Here is a 23,712-nt window from a genome sequence, read left to right on the forward strand (position 1 = left end):
AGCAACCACAGCACCGAGACCGCCCTCTTCACCGCCACAGGCGACATTAGGCTCCTACTGGATAACGGCGAGACGGTGGCCCTCATCCTTCTGGACCTCTCCGCCGCCGAGACAAGGCCCTGGACTGGACATCCTCCTTCCTCTCCTGCAGAACCCAGAGAGTCCACCTCCCCCAGTGCCGATCCGAAGCCTTCGAGATCATCTGCAGCGTCCTGCAGGGATCCTCCCTCCGCCCGACGCTGTTCAACGTCTACATGGCGCCCCTCGCACGCATCGCCCAACATCACAACCTCAAAATAATCTCCTACGCCGACGACACGCTACTCATCCTCTCCCTCACCGAGGACCCTCTCACTGCCAAATCCAAGCTCTACCAGGGAATGAAGTCCGTCGACGAATGGATGGAAGATAGCCACCTTAAGCTGAACACAGACAAGACGGAGATCCTCATCCTCGGGCCCAACCCCTCAGCATGGGACAACTCCTGGTGGCCCTCGTCACTGGGGACACCCCCGCACCCACCAACCACGCACGCAACCTGGGAGTCATCCTCGACTTGAAATACACCATGACCAAATAAGTCAACGTTGTCTCCTCCACCTGCTTCAACACCCTCCATATTCTCCGCAAGATCTACAGATGGATCCTGACAGACACAAGAAAAACAGTCACCCAGGCCCTAGTCAGCAGCAGACTCGACTACGGAAACACCCTCTACGCCGGCGCCCCGACCAAGCTCATCAACAGACTGCAAAGAATCCAGAATGCCTCTGCACGCCTGATTATTGACGTCCCGCGCCGCGACCACATCACCCCCCACCTCAGGAACCTGCACTGGCTCCCTGTCAACAAAAGAATCTACTTCAAGCTCCTGATCCACGCACACAAGGCACTCCACAAGACCGGCCCAGCCTACCTCAACAGTCGACTCTCCTGCTACGTACCCAACAGGAAACTCCGCTCCGCAGACCTCTCCCTGGCCACCGTCCCACGCATCTGTAGAACCACAGCCGGAGGCAGATCCTTCTCCCACTGCGCCGCCACAACCTGGAACACCCTCCCCCTCATCCTACGACAAACCGAAGCCCTACTAACCTTCAGGAGACAACACCAGACCTGGCTGTTCGATCAGTAGCTACTGCACCCCCTCCCCCCCCCCCCTCCCTCAGCGCCTTGGAACCCTTGCAGGTATGTAGTGCGCTCTACAAATTATTTGATTGATTGATTGAAACAATTGCAACAAAAAAAAGGAATAGAGCCAGGAGTTTGGGGAAGGTCAAGTCAGTGCTGCTACCAAATAGCATTGAGCAAAGAGGGACAGTGGCGAAACGAAGGAACCACACAGCAAGGATACAAAATAAAGTCAAACATTACAGGGAGGAGTGAATGAAGCAACATATCAGCTAGAGGGAGTGGAGGAACATTATGGAGAGTGTGAGGGTGGTGATGTGAAAGGAGAAGCAGCTCACAAGCGAAAGAGCAAGAAAACACATGCACAACCATTGAGTGCTGAAAGTAAAAGTAACAAGTGCTTCCATGAATGTATCCAGTTGACGGATAGAAGTCATCCAACTAAACTGTGCTCCAGGGACGTACAAACGCAAGTAGTGGAATAGAATAAATAGAATAAGAAGCAAGCAAATGAATAAAAAAAAAATTGGCTGATGTACAGCACATTGTAAATATTGTTATTGCAAACAATGTCTTTCAACAAGACTCTGCTACATAGGTCTGTACACAAGACTTAACAAACAACTTTCAAAAGTATAAATTTGTCCTGGCAAGCTGAACCCAATAGCCCTCAATCTCCTTGTTGTCAGTACCCAAAAAGGTAAGATGTTCAAAAATAACTGGAAGGAAGCAAGAGGAACTCGTAATGCTATGCTTAATGATGATTTTATGTGAATAAAATGCAGAGGCACATTATACTCCTTTATCACGGATACATCTAACTGCAGATTCTTCCTCTTTAGAATATTCCCAGCTGGTAGACTGGATCTGGATATTTTCTGAGCAGTTCTCCTGCTCCCCGTTAGTCGGCTCACTTATGTGCTGATTTCTTTACGTGCCTTCTAAGGTGGATCTCCCTTTTTCTTTGGTTTGTCGAATTTTCACACTGAAATTCAGTGTGCAAGGGAACAATGTTTTCACCTAAAACTACATGTATTTAGGTTGGGACACAACTGCAAGTTGATTTAGGACTATGTCCCCATGCACTCCGGGACTGTGAAGCAGAGCTTTACGTTGCTGAACATCGAAAGAAGCCATGCAAGTCCAGCTGTAAGTCAAAGGCGATCCAATGGCAGGCCTCTTCGAGGTCCTCGAGTAACTCAAAGTCCAAATCAAAGCAGAAACAAAAGACGGTGAAATGAGGCACGACCCTATCCCACCACTCTCTAAAGAGAAGTTTTGAGCAAGTCAAGGCCCCACTCGATCACTCTTCTGATCTCTTATTGAGTAGCCAATCGCACAGTTGATCCAGATGAACCAAGAGTTCCCAAGGTCATTGGTGATGGAACACCAGGTAGAGTCCTTTAGAGCGTCGCCACTCGGGCACTATCTGAGCCCCTGGAACACATCTCTGGTTCTGCACCCAGTCCAGTACCAATTTCCATTCTGGTTCCTAGATCTGCACTGGGTCTCTTCTTTGTCAATGCCAGTCCCGCTGTTGCCGGTGCCTGAGGGGTATCACCTGCCGACTCTAGTGTGTGACCCTGAGCCAATCCTGTCTCAACGCCGACTGTGGTCATACTCTGACTTCACTCCAGTGCACCGGGTTTCTATTCAGTACAATTTAGACAGAACACTCCCTGTACCACAGAGTGCTACCCAGTTGCTTTGCCAGATTTTCGTTTCCATTACTGTCCAGAAATTGCCACCACTAGGAGGCGAGAATGACGATGATGATGTATCCCCACGTTTTGATGATGACAGTATATATGTGGATTTACAAGAGGCCAGTGTGCTCGATATTTCCCCTTATACAGGGTTGATTGGGCCACCAACTGAAAAAAAGTGTGCTTCCTTTGCTGTAGTCATCAAACGTGCTGCTGAGGTCCTGGATACGCAACGTCCTTCTGTTGAAGTTAAAGCCAATGTGTTTACTGAAGTTCCACAGACAGGCTTTTCTTCTGAGTCCTTACTCCTGTTCAACACAGCCCTAACTGATACTCTTATGGGGTCTTTTTTCAAACCTGGCTCTTGCCCACCAGTGAATAGGCAGGTACCCTGATCCCACAGACTGGCGCCTGGTGACTCTGATTTTCTTTTACATCATCCTGTTCCTGAAAATTTGCTGGTCCAAACTTCCACTAGCAAGGTGAATCCTAGTTCTTTAACCACTACTCCCCCTGACAGGAAGCAGTATACCATTATATGCCCGCTCTCTGGGTCCTGGCCAGCGGAATCTTGCAGCCTCAAATATTCTCATGGAAACCCAGGACTGAGGAGATCTTGCCAGCAGCCCTGGAAGAGTTTAAGGCCTCCTTGGGTCAAACTATTCAAGGATGCAGCCAAGCACGTGATTTATGCTAGCTTGGATACCCCACATTTTTTGGGGGGAGCAGTTGTCTGATTCTGTCCTGGAGTGCTTCAAGGAAAACAAGGCCAGGGTGCACTCTTTGGGTTTTTTGACACTTGCCAGACAGTTTCTTCATACGTTATGGCCTTTTTGGGGTTCATCCAGAGGTCTGGCATATAGACAGTGCCAGGTCCCCCTTCATCCCACTGCAGTTACCTCAGGCTTTTTGTGCCAAGTGACAGGGATCAGGTTGGCAATATGCAGGTCACCAAGGGCACCGATCTTCCCAGTCCACTTCCCCTGCGACATCCGCTTCCAAGCCGCTTTAGTTTGCCCTTAGAGGCGTGCAGCCACCCTATGGGAGGCAGGATCCAATGTTTCTTCTTGGGGTGCTGAATCATCACATCCAGGAAATGGGTCCTCAAGATTGTCCAGCGGAACTATACCCTTCCATTTCTTTCTGGCCTACCACTTCCTTCGCCCACATCAGAGCGGCTTTCAGAGGAGTACCTATTCATCATGAAAGAGCTGAGATCACTACTGTTGAAGGTGCCATCAAGTGGGTGCTGGCCTCTGAAATATGGACAGGTTGTTACTCCCGCTATTTACTTGTGCTGAAGAAGGATAGAGGAATCTGGATCCTCGGCCTCTGAATACCTTCCTGCAGAAGGATATATTCAAAATGCTCCTAGTGGCCTGGGTTCTGTGTGTCCTGGAACTGGGCAATTGGATAGTTGCCTTGGACCTGCAGGATGTGTACTTTCATATATTCGTCCTGCAGTCCCACAAATGTTACCTAGGGATGAAGGTAGGCCAGGAGCAATTTTAATTTTCCGTGCTTCCCTTCGGCTTCACCAGCACCCCTTGCGTGTTGACAAAAGTGATTACGGCAGTCCCTGCCAGTCTTCGGAGGTTGGGCGTTCCATTATCCCCTACCTCAACAACTGGCTGTTGAAGGCAGGCTCTCCACTGTCAGTCGGGGACCACCTCCAGATAGCACTGAACCTCCTATCAGCATTAAGATTCTTGATCAATGTGCTGAATTCGCACCTCACTCCTTCCTTTCATAGAAGCTGTCATGGGTGCCATGCAGTTCTGGGCCTTCCCTCCGTCACAGAGTCCAAGCATTTGGGCTGTGATCCTGATGTTTCTGCCTCGGTCCTGGGTCTTCATGAGAATGTTTCTGAAGGCTCTTGGCCTATTGGCCTCCTGCATCCTGCTTGTCAACATTGTGAGGTGGCGTATGTGGGCCCAGCAGTGGAATCTGAAGTCACAGTGTGCCCCACACCATGGAATCCTCTTGCATTCCATCCAGGTTTCAGAGGAGACTACAAGAGATTAGCAGTGGTGGATGCTTGAGCGCATTTGGACCAGTGCCTGATCCCTCTCTCTCCCCATCCAGAGCTGAAGGGGTTACTGATGCATTATTGATGGGTTGGAGATGTAATCTGGGAAAGGGGGAGAGCAGAGGACTCTGGCTTCTGGTGTAAACCTTACTCCACATCCTTCTTTTAGAGGTGCCGGCCATTCACTTGGCATTGACAGCCTTCCTACCATCAAGAGAAGGCAGGTACAAGTTCTCACGGACAAAACCACTGTCATGGTACTGCAGAAGGCAAGGCGAAGTGGGGTTTTAGGGCCTATGCCAAGAGGCTCTGTTCCTCTGAAGTTGGATGGGGTATCAGGCCATCTCCTTGATAATGAAAGAATGGGTCTGATCTTTAAAAGGCAGAGCAGACGAGCTCAGCTGGCAGTGCCTGACGGATCTCGAATGGTGGTTACACCCGAAGACCGTACAGGGTATCTTCCAACAGTGATAACCCTGGCTGAATCTTTTTGCCCCCACATGAACGCATTGCATCAATACTTTTGCGAATTGGAGTTCCCTGAAAAAGCTGTCTTTGCGAGACACACTCCTGGTAGAGTGGAGTATTGGACCCCTGTACACTTTTCCACTTCTGCCTTTCCTGCCCTAAGTTCTGAAGAAACTGGCCAGAAGAGAGTGATAGCCAGAATTCCTGAGCATGAGCATCTGTCCTCCAATCAGGTGACAGCTTTGAGAGTATTTTGTGATGCAATAGCAGGGCTTGGTTTCTACACCCGAGCCTGCTAAATATACCCTTCAATATGTTGAGATTGAGCAGCAGCGGTTTACTCAGTTTAATCAACTAGCTGAGGTTATTGATATTTTCCTAGACGCGCCTCTACAAACTCCATTTACACTGGTCGGTGAGACAAATTTCTGGGCTGGTGTGGAGCCTGCAGCACAGACCCCTTACAAACCAAAGTGTTGGATGTTTTATTGATTTTTTGTCTTTGGCTCAACAAGGTCTTGCAGTGGTAACTATTGAAGATTATTTGTCAGCCTTTTCGTACTTGTGTTTGGCGGGCCGACCATCCTTGTTTAAACCAACTGTTATGCAGTTTATTAAAGGTTTGACACGTGTTCCCTCCCAAACCATTTGTGTTGCCACAGTGGTATCTTAATTTGGTCCTGACGTTCCTTATTTAAAACCCCTTTGAGCCAATGCAAAGCTGCTTGTTGCATCTTTTTACTCTCAAAACTGTCTCCCTCATTACGATAATTTCAGCTTTTTGCATTAACAAGCTCCAGGTTCTCTCGGTGCAGCCACCCGCAACACCTGTTTCCTGACAATCTGATGTTGAGAACCCTGGTGGCCTTTGTTACGGAAGTCTTGATTCCTATGTACGTTATATAATCCATCTTTCTTCCAGCAGTCTTTGTTCTGCTTTATCCCTCAAAAGAGGAGGAGAGACTCAATCAGTTGGACCCCAAAAGAGCCCAATGCTTTTACTGCTCGAAAGAACAGCAGGTGGACAGCTTTATGTGGAATTCCCTGGTGTAAAGCAAGGTACGTCAATAATGAAAGGAACTTCGTAGTTGGATAGTCCTCGGCATGAAGATCTGCTACACACTGGCTTAGAAGCAACCTTTGGAAGGACTGAGGGCTTATTTTGCCAGGTCAAAGACTGCCACCACTGCATTGTCATGCAGAGTGTTTATTTCTGGCGTCTGTCAGACCGCGATGCGGGCATGAGTGCACATGATCACGAAGAACCACTGCCTTGAGTGCCAGGTCTGATGTAAAGAGTATTTCGCCCTTTCTGTCCTGGGGGACTTTTTGGTCTGAACCCGCTCCACAGACCCTCAACCTTGGACGGTACTGCTTTAGTGTCGATTCTAAAGGTGAGGGATTTGCAATTTTAAATATTCATCCGCAGAACATACTGCCGTCAGTAGCACTTTTACTGTTGGATACTTTAACTTCAGTTTCCTCACTGCCGTGCCACCTCCACATTCTGTAGCGTGGTCTCTTTTACCATCTAAAAAGGTCCCAAATTGGAGCTGTACACTGGTACTGACAATTGTTTTGTGCTCTGCGCGTGAGGGCGTGGAAAGATTTGGGCACGAAACAGACATCAGCACGGGTTGGCGCTTACAGCAGCTCAGCTCTGTCACTTTTGGAGTGGAACAAATCTAATTTGAAAATGCACAAGGCCATCGTAGGAGCACGGCAAACAAAATATTTGGATACAGTCTAGCACCTGGTGGATATTCTATGGGTGAGGAATCTGCAGTTAGAGGATCCACCACAAAGAGCATTAATGAAGGTAAGTAAGATTTATTCTTTACCTAGATTGCATACCTTTTGAATTTTTCGAGGTTGTAGAATGGATCCAGTAACTTTTTGTCATTGTTAATGTTAATTGCGAATTGTAGAGCGCTTAATACCAGCGGGTCTCTGAGCGCTGTGGCAGTGGTGTGACATAACTAGAGCCAAATAGGGCCACCTTGGTGCTCCAATGTCGGTTCTCTTTTCTGTATCCTTCGATGTGGATTCAGAGCTGCTCTCTGTGAATTTTCAGATTTTTCTAATACTTTCTCTTACAAATTTCAAGTATGCAGCACTTGGGTATGTCCCCACTCTCTATTAGGAGGTCAGGGTTCAAGCTTTGCCATTCCTGCCATTGACAGATGTCCATATCAGATCCCACGAGGTTTGTCTGTGGTGCCTGGGGCCGAATCATGCTCGAGGTCATGCATATAGTGTGATCTCATGTACACTAAGGCTATAAAAAAGCGAGAGGCAATCTTCATGGCACGTGTGAGGAGCTTCAAGCCCAGTGCCATTCTAGGTCTGCCTTGAAGTTGCAGACTTTTGCCCTCCGGATTGACAGACAAGATGAGGAAATATTATAGAAGAGATGTCAGTTCACCTGAAAGTCGCTCATGGCCTCTGGGTAGCACATCTCGAACTTCCTCTCCACCTTCAGGAGTCCTCCTAGCAGCAGCAGCTCATTAGCAATGCGCTGCCCAAAGAGCCTATTGCAAGCCCTTTGCGGTCCCTTCAACTCCTGTGCCAACACCTTTGGCATTCCTGGTACCAGACCATAGTGTGCTATCGGAAGTTTCCATCATAAGGTGTCGACCTGGCACAGTTCCTGCACACCTTGATGACATTACTAGGAATGTAGCTTTCCCCTCTGTTGCATATTAAGGCTCAATGTGACCACTTGGGGCTTTGTTTTATGTATCACCAGTGAGTTTGCCCTCAGCCCCATTTGGCTGCAGATGAGTTCCTCAAAGCAAGTATCCAGCATGGAGTGGAAACACACTGGAGCTGAGCTCACATCCAGTACCAACGCCAGCAGCGAATCTAACTACGATGCCACCAACGCAAGTTCCTCCTCATAAACAGCCTACAAAGACCAGAGGCATCTTAAAAAGATGTTAGAGCGGAGGCTCAGCTTGTACGGGGAGGAGTTCCAACCTAGGCCCATGCTGCACCAGCAATATTGGTAAATAAAATATAATATTTTCTATTATGATTCAGACCACACCTAACTACCTTAGGTGGTAGCATAGGACTATGAACTGTCTGCCTTGCATCTCTCATCAGTTTGCTTTCTCCTGCTTCATCAGACACAACTGCTTGGCATTACACAATGCGTGATCCCCAGTGATGGAAATTGAGTGACCCTTGGGACCTGCTATAACTCAAGCAACCTCAGTCCACATGGCTCTAAGGAAGGCAGCTTAGGTGCTGGAGCTTTTTCTACTAAGTGTGGAAACCTTATACAAGATCCTCACTGAGGTCGCATAGCCAGATTAAGTGACATCAGATATGTCGCTTCCATTCAACAAAGCTTTGCTTGACTCTATCCAGACAGCTTGGGACAAACTAACTTCTGGCGCAGCTATATTCAGACTTATTGCCTGTCAGCACTGGCAGGTTCATTCAAATACAATTTATCTTTCAACACATCTCTCGCCTGTACGTTTGGTGGTGCAGGCCTCCTCTTGAACCAGACATTATCATTGGGCTTTCCTTCCAGCTTCCCTGGATAAAGGAAGACATTTGCCATATTGTCTGCACGTGCCCTGTCTTAATGCCAGAGTGAAGAAGGTTGTTGAAACAGCACTTTATAAGGGCAAGAGCCCATACATCCAGCCAGCCAATCATATCCTGTTTACAAGGAGAGGATCTAGTGCTCTGTGAGAAATTCTTGAAATGGATTACTCTTGGTGAATCAAAACTGACTATGCATGCACCACAGAGTCTGGGTACCTAACTAACTGTTCACCTTTGCTGCATCGCATGCACAAAACATCTTCAATGCTGGCTCAGTTTCTTCCTCCTTTTTTAACACCTCTCTCTCCCTACGCTCTTACCCAGTTAGTAACACTTACTATTGGCTCTTAACCAACTACTGGGACATGGTTTGACCCTTTACATGCCTAACCTTGGTTTTAAAACATGTATCCTGCTTTTCCGCCTTCTAGAGTCCCATTCTATGATCAGCTGTCCCGTCCCAGTCTCCGCACCTTCCTGCTTGTTTTATACATGCACTAAACACTTTTCTTCAGTAATCCATTTCAAGCTTTAATTGGCATGGCAAAATGCACTTAGCACTCTGCACCTAGTATTCTGCACTTTACTTCTGTTTTGAGCACTGTATTACTAACAATACTATTCAAATTACATTGGTTTTAAACGGGGAATAATGTCTGCCAAATGATTTTAAATATTTGACTGCATGGCCTTTTTATTGTGGTTTTAATGTAACAATTATGTTTATTTGTACATTTTATTAAACTGAGCAATAAATATTACAGCCTCAGCCTCTTAACAGTATTCCTGAATATAGACTAAAAATTGGAGGCAACGGTAACAAAAGTTTTCTTTGTGGGCTCCTTACCCGTTGGGTCCATGAATTGCCGCATCCTTGCTGGGTAGATACAAAATATGCTTTGTTGGAAATGACAAGAATGGTGGTCCCTAGCTTGCTAGACCATTTAAAAGACCAAATTTCTGAAAACGTGAGGGATGGCCAGTATGCTAACAGGGCTGGGCAGAAAAGAAACTGACAAGATCCATGGGCTCCTCAGTAGCTTTAAAGAGGCACATAAGGGTAACGTCGAACCTATTTCTGGGAACATGTTGGTGTCCTAATAGGCATGCCATTTGGTGGCTCTCACTTGTTTAGAGATGAGGCTGCCTTAGCCTTAGAGAGATTCAATACAGGATGAGCTACTGCCAGATCATTATAGTCTGCCTCCCCACATCAAGTGCTTTGGCTTGTGGCTATATAGTTCCCTATTTATGGGTAAAAAAAAATATACAGCCACCTGTTTTGGCCTGATTAGAATCGCACATAAAATCCTTGATCTGCTACCCCACAATTGAGGAGGTAAGTGTTCCAATCGTTGATTCTTTCCCGTCTGGACTATGGGAACTTTTTGTATCTTGGCTCCCCTAAATATATCAAGAGACTCCAGGTGATCCAGAACACGGCTGCAAAGATCATTTTTAAACTTCCAAGTATGTCTCTGTAAATACATTTACTGGCCTCCCTTCACTGGCTACCAGTTAAGTAGAGGATCAAACTGTATTCACTTTATCTCACACATAGGGGAATCACCCTCAAAGCATCCCCTTTGATTAGGAACTTCCTGGTCCCCTACTCTCCCAACTGAACCTTAAGGTCCTCCAAGGTACGGCTACTAAAAGTGCTGCGAATACAAAGGGACAGATAGGGAGGCAGATGGCGAGTAAGTACCTTCTCGTACTTGTTACCAAAGGTGTGGAACTCAATGCCCCAAGTGCTGAGAAACTAAATGAATGAGCTAAGGTTTAGAAAAATGTGAAACACCTGGTTATACCCCCACAGAGTCAAGCTTTCCTCTATTCTTTCAGTTGCATGCTCACTGGTTCTCACTAAGCACTGGTAAGCCTTCAGGTAGCTACGCGCTGTATACATTCACATGGCATAGGCAGTTTTGGAAGATTTAAGGCTTCTCAAGAGGTTTTGCCTCTCGCCATCCTCAACCCTCCCAGTCCCACAAGTAGCCAAACTAATTTCTGCTGCAGTATCGGGGCAATGGCAAAGGAGAAGGTACACAGGCCCAACAACCCTCCTCCTTCTACTTTTGTCCTCCTTTCCAGCACCTGAAAAGCTGTTTTCAGTGCATCATACAGAAACATATGCAGCCAGATGGAGGGAGGGGTTCTTTTCCCCCACCCTGTCCCTTCAGGGTTTTGAACTTATACCTTTGCAAAGAAAAGTTCAAGATGCTATCCCTGGCTCAAATACTTTGGGCTCTGGAAGAGGAAGACTAGATGGTGTCCCTAGACTTGCAGGAGATATATTTTCACATATTGAGCATGCTCTCACACAGGCGGTACCACATTTTTGTGGATGGATTCACCCACTACTAGTTCACAGTCCTCCCATTTGGAATAATATCAGCACCCCAGGTATTCATGAAGGTGATGGCGTTTGTTGAGGTACATCTGTGCAGGAGGGAGATCTCAGCAGCCCCTTAACTTGACAATTGGATGCTCAAGGTGGGCTTACTGCCGCTGGGGTCGGACCATTTGAAGGCCACAGCATCCCTGCTGTTTGACTTTGGCTTTTCTATCAACCTGCTCAAGTGTCCCCTAGTGCCCTCTCAGCACATCCTATTGATACAGGCAATACTGGATACAACATATTTGAGATCCTTCCCTCCTCCTTAGAGGATTTGAGGCATTCGGGATTTGATTCCAATGTATTTGGTGGGAGCTTATGTTCTAGTCTTGACGGTTCTTTTGCCTGTTAGTCTGCTGCCTTCCTACATTCTACTAGTCATGCACACACACCCTGGCGCCTAAAGGCTCTCCTGTGGTGCCTCTGTTTGCAGTTATACCCAAACAGGGTGAATCTGTCGGGCCAAATCCGTTTCTCCAGGACACTGTGGTGCTCTAGTGGTTGGTAAATGACAACCTGAAAGAGACCATTAGTTATAGATTCCTTACCTTTGAATTACCCCCAGGCGTCAGACTTGATCCGGAGAATTTTTACGTAGCAGTACCCCAGTGCGTTGGTAGGTGGCGTCTATCGACTCCGCGTCCGTCGTCAGAATCGTGATCGCCGGGACGATGTTGTGGTGTCTACTTAGACGCCACCCCTGCGTGCTAACGTCAGTTCTTTCTTTTTCCACGCCATCCAGCACAGATCCGGAGAGAAGCTTGCCCTTTGTCTTTTTGAGTCTTTGACTCCTGGTAGCATGTCCCATCTTCGGACCGACTTCAAGCATTGTGACTCCTGTCACAAATTGATGTCCATCACGATCCGCACCTCGCGTGCCTTTGGTGCCTGGAGCGCGACCACGACCCAAAATCATGCTCTGACTGTCGGGCCATGAATCTGAAGTCCTTGTGGTGGTGATCTTGAAGGCCCGGCAGTCCGCTCTGCATCCTTAGAGGTCCCGGTCGAGAGGAAGGTTTCGGGACCAGTCGCAGAGCCACAACCACTCGTCATCTAAGTCTTCCCAACTCCTCTGATAAGTCAAAGCACAAGAAGAAGGCGAAGAAGCATCATCGCTCTTCGCCTTCTTGACTTGACTCAGGACCCAGAGCGTAATCGCTCTCCAGCTCCATCTTCGGAGCCCGCTTCTGGGACGGCTCCACGCTTCCCTCCCTTTCCCGGAGCCAGAGCGTCCCCTGCCCAGCTTTGAGCTTTTTACAAAGCTCTTCATAGCATTTCTAGGCAGCCCGACTACGCACGTGCCTTAGGGTCCTGTGGACTCGGCTGGGGGCTCTGGGCGTTCGATGCCGGCGGCTCTGGCACCAGAGGGCCCCCGAGGATCCAGGCCTGGATCTGTGTCAACGCCGGTTGACCTCACGGTACTTTCCCTGGTGCCGATTCCAGTGACGACGCCCCCGACGTCATTTGTGCCCCCAACTGGTGTCGACCCCAGCCTCACCCCCGACTTGGGTACCGGCGCCGGAGGGTACTTTCGTACCTTTGTTAATCCCTGGCATTCCCTATTGCCCTAAGTGGAAGCCCAAGGAGGGTGAGGAGGACTCTGAGGAGTCTGTAGACCATTTAGCTGACCAGCTTGAAGAGCCAGACTGGCGAGAGGAACTGGGTTATGCCAGTGGTTTGGCTACTTCCCCAGACGTTGGCATGCTCTCTCCCCCTACCGTGGCTACCGGAGAGGGAGCTTCATACGCAGTGGTGTTACATAGGGTGGCTGAGGCCTTGGGCCTGAAGCTTTCTATGTTGGCAGTCAGGACTAACCTCCTGACAGAGGAACTTCAACCGGTAGCTGCCTCTTCGGAACCCCTGCTGCCTTTTACTGAAGCCCTCACCGACGTCCTTCTGGGCACTTGGTCCAAGCCCAGCACAGGGGCTCCTGTGGACAGGATAATTGCCCGACGCCACCGCCCAGCCCCGAGCAACCTGCTTGTCCTCTCCCAACATCCTACCCCCGAAAGCTTGGTGGTCCAAGCCTCGTCTTCTAAGGGTGCATTCCCTACCGCTCTCCCAGATAGGGAATCCAAGAAGCTGGACCACCTTGAGAAGAAGATGTTTTCTTCCACCAGCTTAGCACTGCGGTCGGTGAACACCGCATGCCGCTTAGCCCGTTATACCAATACGGTGAGGGATACAGTTGCGCAAGTGCTGCCACAGTGCCCGGAAGAGGCCCGGGCGATTTTCACCCACGCAGTGGCAGAGGGTTGAGTTGCAGCTAAATTTACCATTATTTGGTGTGGGCTGGATACAGCCAACTCTCTGGGCAGAACGGTTTCCACGTCAGTAGCATTGAGGCTCTATGCCTGGTTGTACTACGCCTTTCGGACATGCCCTTTGATGGCAGTCACCTGTTCGGTGATAAGACGGACTCTGTGCTTGAGTGCTTCAAGGATTCTAGGGTTACGGCCAGATCCTTGTGCCTCGCTGCAACCTCTTGCCCCACGCAGTCCACTTTTCGCCCCTTTCGTAGGTACTGAAAGGGGTGCCCCATCACGTTCCACCCAGTCTGGCCACAGGGCCGCACAAGCTACCCAGCCTCTATGTGGTCTCGGATGTGGGACCCAGCGACGCGGGTCTGGGGGCCAGCGGGTGAGCCAGTCCACCCATGCCCCCCCTGCACCAGCCTTTAAACTTTCCTAGTCTGACCTTTCAGGGCCACCAGGGGCCAGTGGGCAGCAGGATTCGCCATCATCTTCCCCACTGGCAAAAAATCCCGTCGGACAGGTGGGATTTGCAGATAATCAGAAGGGGATACTCCCTCCCCTTCAAGACTATCACTTCCTCCATGCCACCAGCACTCCTTCGCAGGTCGGAGGATCTCTTGGCCTTTCTCTGCCAGGAAGTTGTAGCTCTCTTGGCTAAGGGAGCTATCAAAAGAGTCTCTGTGCCAGAAGTAGGTCGTAGTTGTTACTCCCACTATTTTCTAGTACCCAAGAAGAAAAAAGCCTGCGTCCTATCTTAGACCTCAGGGCCCTCAAATGCTTCCTCCGGAAGGAGAAGTTCAAAATGATCACGTTGGCTCAGGTCCTGTCTGCCCTCAATCCCGGAGACTGAATAGTAGTGTTGGACTTGCAGGACGCCTACTTCCACATCCCCGTCCTGCCAGCCCACATGCATTACCTACAGTTTACCGTGCTCCTTTTTGTCCTTACCAGTGCCCCTCTGGTGTTCACGAAAGTGATGGTGGTGGTTGCAGCTCATCTGCGCAGGTCAGGGGTTCCAGTCTTCCCCTATCTCGATGACTGGCTGTTGAAGGTGAGCACGCCCCAGGCTGTCGTCTCCCACCTCCATACTACGGCGGACCTCCTGCACTCACTAGGGTTCACGATCAACGTGCCGAAGTCACACCTGATTCCCTCTCAGAAGCTCCAATTTATCGGAGCAGTTTGGGATACAGCGCAGTTTCGGGCTTATCCTCCCGAGCAGCGAGTCTGGGATATTCCTGTATCCTGCTGGTGGATCATGCCAGGTGGCATATGCGGGCTCTGCAGTGGGACCGGAAGTTCCAGTGGGCACCGCATCATGGGAATCGTTCCGATGTCGTCCAGATTTCGGAGGGGACTGCACGTCAATTGCAGTGGTGGCTCACGAACCAGGATTGGATCAGCGGCAGATCCCTCTCCCTTCCGCAACCAGAGTTCACAGTTGTGACGGATGCGTAACTTCTGGGATTGGGCGGCCACCTGGGAGAGGTGGAGATAAGGGGTTTCTGGTCTCCGGCGCAGTCCGATCTCCACATCAACCTTTTGGAGCCCTGGGCTATCCGTCTTGTAGGTTTTCAGACAAACCACCGCCACGTGGTACTGCACCAAACAGGGCAACGTGGGGTCGTGGACCCTATGTCAAGAGGCTCTTCGCCTTTGGACATGGCTGGAACATCAGGGCATATCCCTGTTGGTTCCACACCTGGCAGGTTCCCTGAACGCCAGGGCAGATGTACCCAGCCGCCGGTGCATGATGGATCACGAATGGCGTCTTCAATCGGAGGTGGTGCGAGATCTCTTTTGGCAGTGGGGACAGCCTTGGTTACATTTGTTCTCCACCGAAGAGAACGCGTAATGTCAGCAGTTTTGTGCGTTGGAGTTTCCTAGGCTGCACTCGCTCTGTGACGCTTTTCGTTGCGCGTGGAATTGCGGCCTCCTGTACGCCTTTCTACCTGTACCATTTCTGCCCAGAGTGCTGAAGAAGATTAAGTGCGAACAGGCCCAAGTCATTCTTATGGCTCCCGACTGGGCACGAAGAATGGTACCCAGAGCTCTTGAGCCTGGCCATCGATCCTCTGATCAGACTGCCTCTTCGGGAGGATCTTCTGTCTCCGTAGCAGGGGACGGTCATCCACCTGAAGCTGTCCAGCCTCCGCCTCCTTGCATGGAGATTAAGTGGGTACAGTTGACCGCTTCTGACCTTCCTCCCGAAGTCTGTAGTCATCTTGGCAACCAGGCGTCCCTCCACTAAAACAGTATACGACTTTAGATGGGACAAATTTGTGGCATGGTGCACAGCTAAGGCTGTGGATCCCCTTTCTGCCCATCTTTCAGGGGTTCTCTTCATTCTATCTTTGGCCCAGTAGGGCTGTGCTCTGGGCACTCTTAAAGGCTACCTTTCGGCTATCTCTGCCTTCCTGATCAGCCTGGTCTGTTCAAGTCTCCGATCGTACATAGATTATTAAAGGGCATTACTCATCTTTTTCCTCACTCTCCTTTTGTAATGCCCCAGTGGGACTTGAATCTTGTTCTTACTTTCCTTTACTTTCCTTTTGTTTGCTGCTTTCGAACCCCTACATAATTGTCCTCTTCGTCTTCTTACCTTGAAGACCGCTTTCCTGCTTGCCATCACATCTGCTCGCAGGGTGAGTGAGCTTCAGGCTCTTTCCTCCAAGCCTCCTATTCTTGCAGTTCATCCGGACAAAGTGGTCCTTTGCACTAGGCCTTCTTTTCTGCCCAAAGTGGTTACCTCTTTCCACATAGGTCAGACCACCACATGGCCCACCTTCTTCCCGCCTACGCACCCTTCCAAAGAGGAGAGACTCCACCGTCTGGACCCAAAACGTGGACTGTCCTTCTCCCTTGACCGCACTAAAGATTTCCAGGTGTTCATGGACTATTTCATTCTGAACCGGGTCTACTCTGCCCTCAGAGCCACTATTGCTGAATTCCCTCTGGTGCCTGCCGGCTTTAGCCCACTGACCACTGTGATCACCGCGCCTGACAGTGCACAGATAGTTTCTAAAATGTACTGTGAATGCATGGCTATAGTCCCTAGCAAAGACGCCAAGATTCGGGAAGCATGGGAGCAGGATCTGGGGCACCCAATATCAGACCTACATTGGAAATTTAGCTGCACGCAAACCAAAGAAATCTCCTTAAACAGTCGTCATAGGTTACTGCATTTTAAATTCCTGCGGAAGGTTTATTTGTCTCCAGAAAGAATTCACAGCATTGACCCAGATAGGCCACACTCCTGCCTGAAATGCAGCTTTTGCATATCTCGTTTGGAACTGCATTAAGATCAGGGCATTCTGGCGTTCCGTTTGCAAAGAACTTGCTATCATGATAGGGATGGAGGTCACGCCTACCGCTGAATCCGCCCTCCTGGGACGCGTACTTGACTTCCCAAAAAGTGTCCGCAAATTTACCACAATGGTGTTACTGCTTGCTGAGAGAGACATAGCGGTTAAGTGGGGCTGCAAAACTTCACCTACATTAAAAGCCTGGCTCCAGAGTCTAGCCTACTGTAACACAAATAGTGATCTATATGCAGAAACCCAGCCAATAGCGTCTCGCCCCAAAAATATACGGGGACCCTTCAAGGCCTACTTGGAAAACTTAAACACCTCTCCGGCTTCGCAACAGCCAAATGGTATTGTCCCCACTGGGGTGGGGTAAGGTATATCAAGTAATGGGAAGATATTATATATAATTGTTGTTAAATTATGCTACTCTGTATTGGCGGTCAGTGCAAGTTTCACGCCTTGGGTAGGTTTGATTGAGGGACTTCTGTAGGTGTATGTTCTTTCAAAAATTGCAGGGCCTAGATAAATGTGGCACGCTGGTATGTAAATGTACAAGGATTACAGTATACGTATTCTGCTTTTGCTGCTCTGCTCTTGTATTAACCTACAAAAGACAGTCGCAAGTTGATGTATGCTACGAAAATGGAAAATAAAGTTAAAAAAAAAAAATTCCAGGTGGACGATCAACTCTTCGTGGGTTATGTGGGCGCCAAGAAAGGTCGGGCCGTGCACAAACGTACCATCTCTCGATCGGTTGTCTTATGAATCAAAATCTGCTATTCTTTGGCGAAAAAAGAACTTCTGGTAGGACTGCGCACCCACTCTACCAGCGTGACAGCAGCCTCTACTGCTTTGGGACATGGACTTCCGTTGATTGACATCTGCCAAGCAGCCACGTGGGAATCCCTGCACACGTTCATAAAACATTACTGCCTGGATAGCCAAGTCCAGAGAGACTGCTTTTTTGGCTGTTCTGTTCTCCAGGACTTTCTGGTGTGAACTTAGTTTGCAGACACACCTCCGGGTTGGGATTGCTGGGGTATCAATTCTAAGGTAGGGAATCTATAACTAATGGTCTCTTTCAGATGAACAAGTTACTTACCTTCGGTAACAATGTATCTGTAAGAGACATACGTTAGTTATAGATTCCTTACCGCCCCACCCTTACCTCCCTGTTCTGTGAACTGACTTTTAGGGATAGGGACTCCCTTCCCCTTCCAGGGCCCTAGTTTTGTGCACTGGTGGTCAGTGTCTTGCATGGCTGTGCACTTCTCACATGGAAAGTTGTGTAATTACTGACGGCGCACAGTGGCAGCGTCTAAGTAGAAACTGCGGTCATCCTGGTGACCACGACGCCGACGACAGACGCAGAGTCAACCTACGCCACCTACCAACTTGCAGGGATACTGCTACAGAAAAAATTCTCCCGATCCAGTCTGACACCTGGGGGTAATTCTAAGGTAAGGGATCTAAAAACTAATGTATGTCTCTTACAGGTACATCGTTACCGAAGGAAAGTAACTTGTTCACCATTGCAAGAGATATTTTTTTGCCCTCTACCAGCAGTGGCCACAGTAGTGACTAGCTTGTCCACCTTGAGGTGGAATGCGTATTTGGAGGATGGGTTCAGCAGATCGACCTACTTGAGCTGCAGGCAATTTGCCTGGCCCTAAAAGCCTTCCTGTCCTCCCTTTGTGGCAGATCTGTCTAGATCTTCACAGACAACATGTGTGCACCACCGTGTTGCACTTCAACAAGCAAAAAAGTGTGGGTCTCATAATTTCTCCTGAGAAACCCTTTGACTCTGGATATGGGTTCAGGCACATGAGATCTGGCTGGACACCAACCATCTGGCAGGCTCTCTGAACACTAGAGCCGACAGCCTGAGATGGTGCCATCTAGCCACCCAGGAGGGGCGTTTTCACCCAGAGGTTGGCTAGGGACATCCTTTCCTGTAGAGCACCCCTGTGGGGGATGTCCTAGCCATCTGTGAGCATCCACATTGCCCACAGTTATGTGCCCTCCAGTTTCCTTTTGAAGGGACCCTTTGGGGATGTGTTTCAGTTGATGTGGAATTTTTTGCTTCACTACGCCTTTTGCCGCCATACCCTTAAGTCCTCCGTTATTGAGTCTTACTCTATGGGCTCGGACAAATTGACTGATGTTCGTGCCCTGGGGTGGCACAATATGGATCCATTGATATCACACCTGTGCCGCTTCCAGTGTCGACATGGAGCTAGCCCTATCTACCATTGCAGGAGATCTATGACGGAAGTTTCTGGATCCAGTCTAGCGCCTGGGGATATACAAAAGATGAGGAATCTGCAATAGAACGAGATCCACCAGAAAGATCGTTTCCGAAGGTAAATAGCCATAATAATGAACTGAATTATAGTAAGGCGTGCAACTGACAGTGAAAAGAAGTCATTACTTACTTTGGTAATTCCCTACCGTGTGTTGAGAAAAAAAAAACTCATATTAGGAATTCTGTCATAGTTTGAAAAACGGAGCTGTTATTTCCAGTACTTGAAACGGCAGTTTCCATACAAGGTAAAGTATAGGCGATAGCACGAGATTCCAATGAATGAATGAATGCCTTAATACAGGAAGATGAAGATGTGAAAAAAGCATTGTTTTCTAGAATGATGCCAGGGGCTTAAAAAGTTACGTATTTTCTGGAGATTTCTTGAATTTAAGTGGAAAAATGTGTGGCTGCGTGTCCTCTAAAAGGCATGTCAGTTAAAAACGTGTAAACAATATTTGTTTTGATAAGAAATTAAGTATCAAAAGGAATAAACAATAGTTTAGCGAAGAAGAGTTTTCTTTATAAAGCAACATAATGTATACGTTTTTAACAGCCATTTCAGCTTGTATTTGAAAAGATGAATTAAGAGAAGATCGTAAATATAATTTAAGGTAGTCAAAAGCTTTAATATTGTTCAACATGTCCTGACCACCCGATTGTCTTGAATAATGACATTCTTCCAGGAAAAACAGAATAGTATATTTTTTCTATTTCAAATGTCCGATTATTTCAACAGTCGTTACCAAATGCATTGTCTGGGTTATTAGATTTGACAATAATTCTCTTTCTCTTCTTACAGGTTTTAGAAGCCCATCCAAATTACCCCAAAATACGAAAGGATATTCTAGATAAAGCTCGAGCTGCTTTGCGAACATAATACTGGTGGATTTAGATTGTATTTTTGATATTAGAACATTCTCTATTGTCCTTCCAAGCTCAAACAGTGGTTTACTATTTTCCAAACGGAAAACTTTACGTCTCGTGTACCATGGGTGAATGACTTCTCGCTCCAGAAGAGGATGCTGCTACACAGAATATATTAATGTAAACATCCGGAACACCAATTCCATTTGGAAACATTACTTTCCACTGTAAGTCGATGAAAATGTAATATATTTTAATTATTTGTTGCTTTAGGTCACGGCCTTTGTTGGGATGGCCTGTATTATCTTCTCGTAAAACGAGACAATCAGCACTGCCAGCTTTGTGTGTACGTAAATATAAAGATTATTATTAGAGAAGAGCTTTTTTGAAAACCTGATGATGTGCACACTGTGTCACTGGAACCACGCTATATCTGACAGATGAGCTCCAAAAAGGTGAAACGGATCCTTGGTTGTATGTGTTCCGATTCAGGGAGGACCTGGTCTGGTAGTTAGGGCAGGGCTGTTGCCATTGGAGCAAGATCAAGACTAATTTTCATATGGCTGGGTCTTAAAGTGGCATGGTGTGCCAAATAACGATGGACTTGGATGCAGAGTAATTACTAGTGGCTGAGATTAATTCAAGCGTTCCATCCATTACTTTTTGTATGTATGTGCATGGTTACTTTCATGTAGTAACATTTTTTTTTCTGATACACACTCTTAACTGCTGATTCCTTATCTTGAGAAATCTCCCCAGGTATCAGACTGAACCTTGAAAATGTTGAAATATTTCCAGATAGGCTTTAAGTGCTTACTATGTTTCCAGACTACTCTGGTGTCACTGCCAGAAGTGACATGTTGTTACTTCAAAAGCAATGCTTACTCTAATGATGTAATTTGTATCCAATTTCCCCACAACTTAGACACTAGGAAAATTAGCAGAGCAAGACAGATTGCGTGATCAGAGACAGTGTGACCAATAAAGCGCAGTATTCCTCAGAGAAATGGATGAGGGAGGAATCCGAGCGAAGAGCTCCTACGAGTCACTCTATTACGTAGGTAAATAAGTCATTCAACAAATATTTCATCCTCGTCTCTCAAAATAATTCCTGGTGCCAAATTGGATCCTGACAATTTTTCATGAAGTAATATGTGGGGCAAGAGAGGCTTCGACTGGAGGGTCAAATAAACATAATTACCGGAAGAGATGGATCTGCTCCCTAAGTCCCACCTCTGCTCCATAAGTCCCACCTCGGGCCCATGGTATCAGTTTCATGCAGACCGAGCACAGCTCGCCGAAGGATATTATACTGACTACATTACGATTCTGTGAAAGACCTGAAATTGTGAGCAACTTCATCAGAGTAGGCCCGTTCAAGATGGGCACCCTTGCACCATTTTCTTCAGGCTCTGTATCCTCGGCACTGGCTAGTCCCACTAGACCAATAGGAAACCAATATCCATGTTCCAGAATGACAATGGTACTAGTACTTTCTACACTTTGAATTTATGTTAAATAACTGTGAACTTGTGATCTTTTCCTATGACTGACTTTGTGTGCATTGAGGATAGTCACCAAATTGATGGCAACAGTCTAAGTTCACCTGCATTGGATATCTCCCCTTGTACAATTGACTAGTGGAGGCAGATATGCCTTCTTTCGCATACGTTAATCTTTAGTTGTTGTGGATTCTCCTGCACAGACTGGCTTTCACCTGAACATGGACAAATCTTTTTTCATTCCAAAGTAACACCTAATGTTTATGTGGGCGATATCGGACCCCATTCACAGAACATTTTATTGCCTGCTCAAGATGGTAAAAATACTCCTCCAGATAGGGCAGTTTTTCCTTCTGGCAGTACACTTGCAGGCACTTGTGTTAATCTGCCTGCAGGGCTTGACACTTCATGCATTTTTCTAGCTCTTCAGGGAAGAATGTTCTTCACTTGAATTTCCGTTACCATTGAAAAAGACTTGCACCATTGTATGATTTTTCTTAGACCTCGTGGACAGCACTGTGGTAAGCATTTTGAGAACATATTTGTAGTAGAACCTTTCAAGCAATCTTGTTTTCAAGACACAGTCAAAACACACTTCACATGCATGGCAAGCCTTCCTAGAATGATTTCTTCTTTTTATCTAAGAAAAATCATTCCAAAATGGCCCTCATGAATGCCTGTACACATTGGGCTAGCATCTTAGGGTATGGAGCAGAAATGAGCATTGGCCTACCCATTAGGTCTGCACCTCAGTATCATGGTGAGAACTGTTGGCTTTGCTTATTCTTGTTCATAAAGGAATGAATTCAACTTGCCATTTTGAGGGGCTTAGTGCCAATCCTTTTTTTCACTAGTGTCCATCAGGTGAGACACCATTGTATCTATTGATGGTTGTATGATTCCCCATTCAAGCGCTCTGCTTGCCTTCTTGTCAACTTCCTATGGCTAAGGGGTAGCACTATCAACTGGGCTTCAAGAAGTCCATTCTTTTTAGTGGTGAACGTTTCAAGGAATGCACATCGGAAAGTTTGAGCAATTGTCTTTTTTTGAGTTTGCTAAGAATGTCCCACCATAGGTTATCTGGAGTCACCAGCTTTGCTCATTTGAGAGGTATTCCAACTATCAACATTTTTTGGGTAGCTTCTTGGTTTTCCATCCATGCTTTTATGGTCACTGTTTAATTCTGAGGATTTTTTATTAGGTTTGCAGTTTTGAACACTTCTTATGAGAGCCAGCTATACTATGCTTTGTTTTCTCAGACCCTTAACCTCAAAATGTTGCTCCAACTATATCTTTCAAGATTTGTTAATTATGCAGGGAGAAATGTCAAATTTTTCTTTTGAAGACCCGATCATCCCACAGACGCAGTGCTGCCCTCACCGCTTCCTTTCTGCGATTTTACCAAGTCTCTGAGGAGTAGGCAATAAAACATCGAGCATATCCAGTCTGGGAGCCGGGGATATTACAAGAAAAGATAATCTGGCAGTCAAATAAACCATTCAATTTAACTGTTGCTAATAGTACCTTGGTATTCCCAATATCGTCAAAACGCAACAGTTTGAGTTACAATGGAGAGCAGATACCAATTTGCATCACAAATTATTCAGTAACACCTTGCCAGAAACTGGCATAATTCCTGCAATCAAGCTGCAAGCAAAGTTTATTTCTGTGAGACAGACATGTTTTAGAGTAAAAACCTCAAAGAAAACTCCTGCAGTGGGTCAAATGAAGCCCCATTAAAAATGTAATTTCTAATGCCAGTAAGGGGGGAAACAGTCAATGATACTACCTAAGCCAATTAACGGTCCAGTTAGTCTAGCCATAAATTAATGCTTTAATGTGTATGTGAAAATCTGACACAAATCTGATCAGCTAGACTGAGCACAGACATATCAGAATTATTTGACTCGGACTAACAAGGTTTATTAAAGAGCGGAATGGTTCAGAAAATATTAGTGTGCTAAGAGATATTAATTATGTAGGTCATTAAGAGTAAACTGAGCCATAATCTACTAGTAATCCTTAATGCCCAAAAGGTATTCAGCAAATAAGCTTGGGTTTATCTAAATGGTGTTCTAAACGAGGGAACTTTAGATCTATATTTCATCATGGAATTAGAAGCACATTTATGAATTCTTATCGATTACACTCAACAAAAATGGTTTGTTAACAGAAACAAAATAGG

At 47.1% G+C, this 23,712-nt stretch overlaps 1 protein-coding gene across 1 annotated transcript in view; it reads left to right on the plus strand.

Moving 5' to 3' along the window:
• TTC21B (tetratricopeptide repeat domain 21B) overlaps nt 1–20,942 on the plus strand; it is a 557,642-nt gene extending 536,700 nt beyond the window's left edge. The window contains exon 29 of the mRNA XM_085645393.1: nt 19,961–20,942. Coding sequence (XP_085501519.1) covers nt 19,961–20,038 — 78 coding nt within the window. The 3' untranslated portion in view covers nt 20,039–20,942. The remainder of the gene's footprint in view (nt 1–19,960) is intronic.
• Nucleotides 20,943–23,712: the final 2,770 nt, after the last annotated feature.

The sequence above is a fragment of the Triturus cristatus genome, chromosome 3_1 (genome assembly GCF_964204655.1).
Source record: "Triturus cristatus chromosome 3_1, aTriCri1.1, whole genome shotgun sequence".
Classification (NCBI taxonomy): domain Eukaryota; kingdom Metazoa; phylum Chordata; class Amphibia; order Caudata; family Salamandridae; genus Triturus; species Triturus cristatus.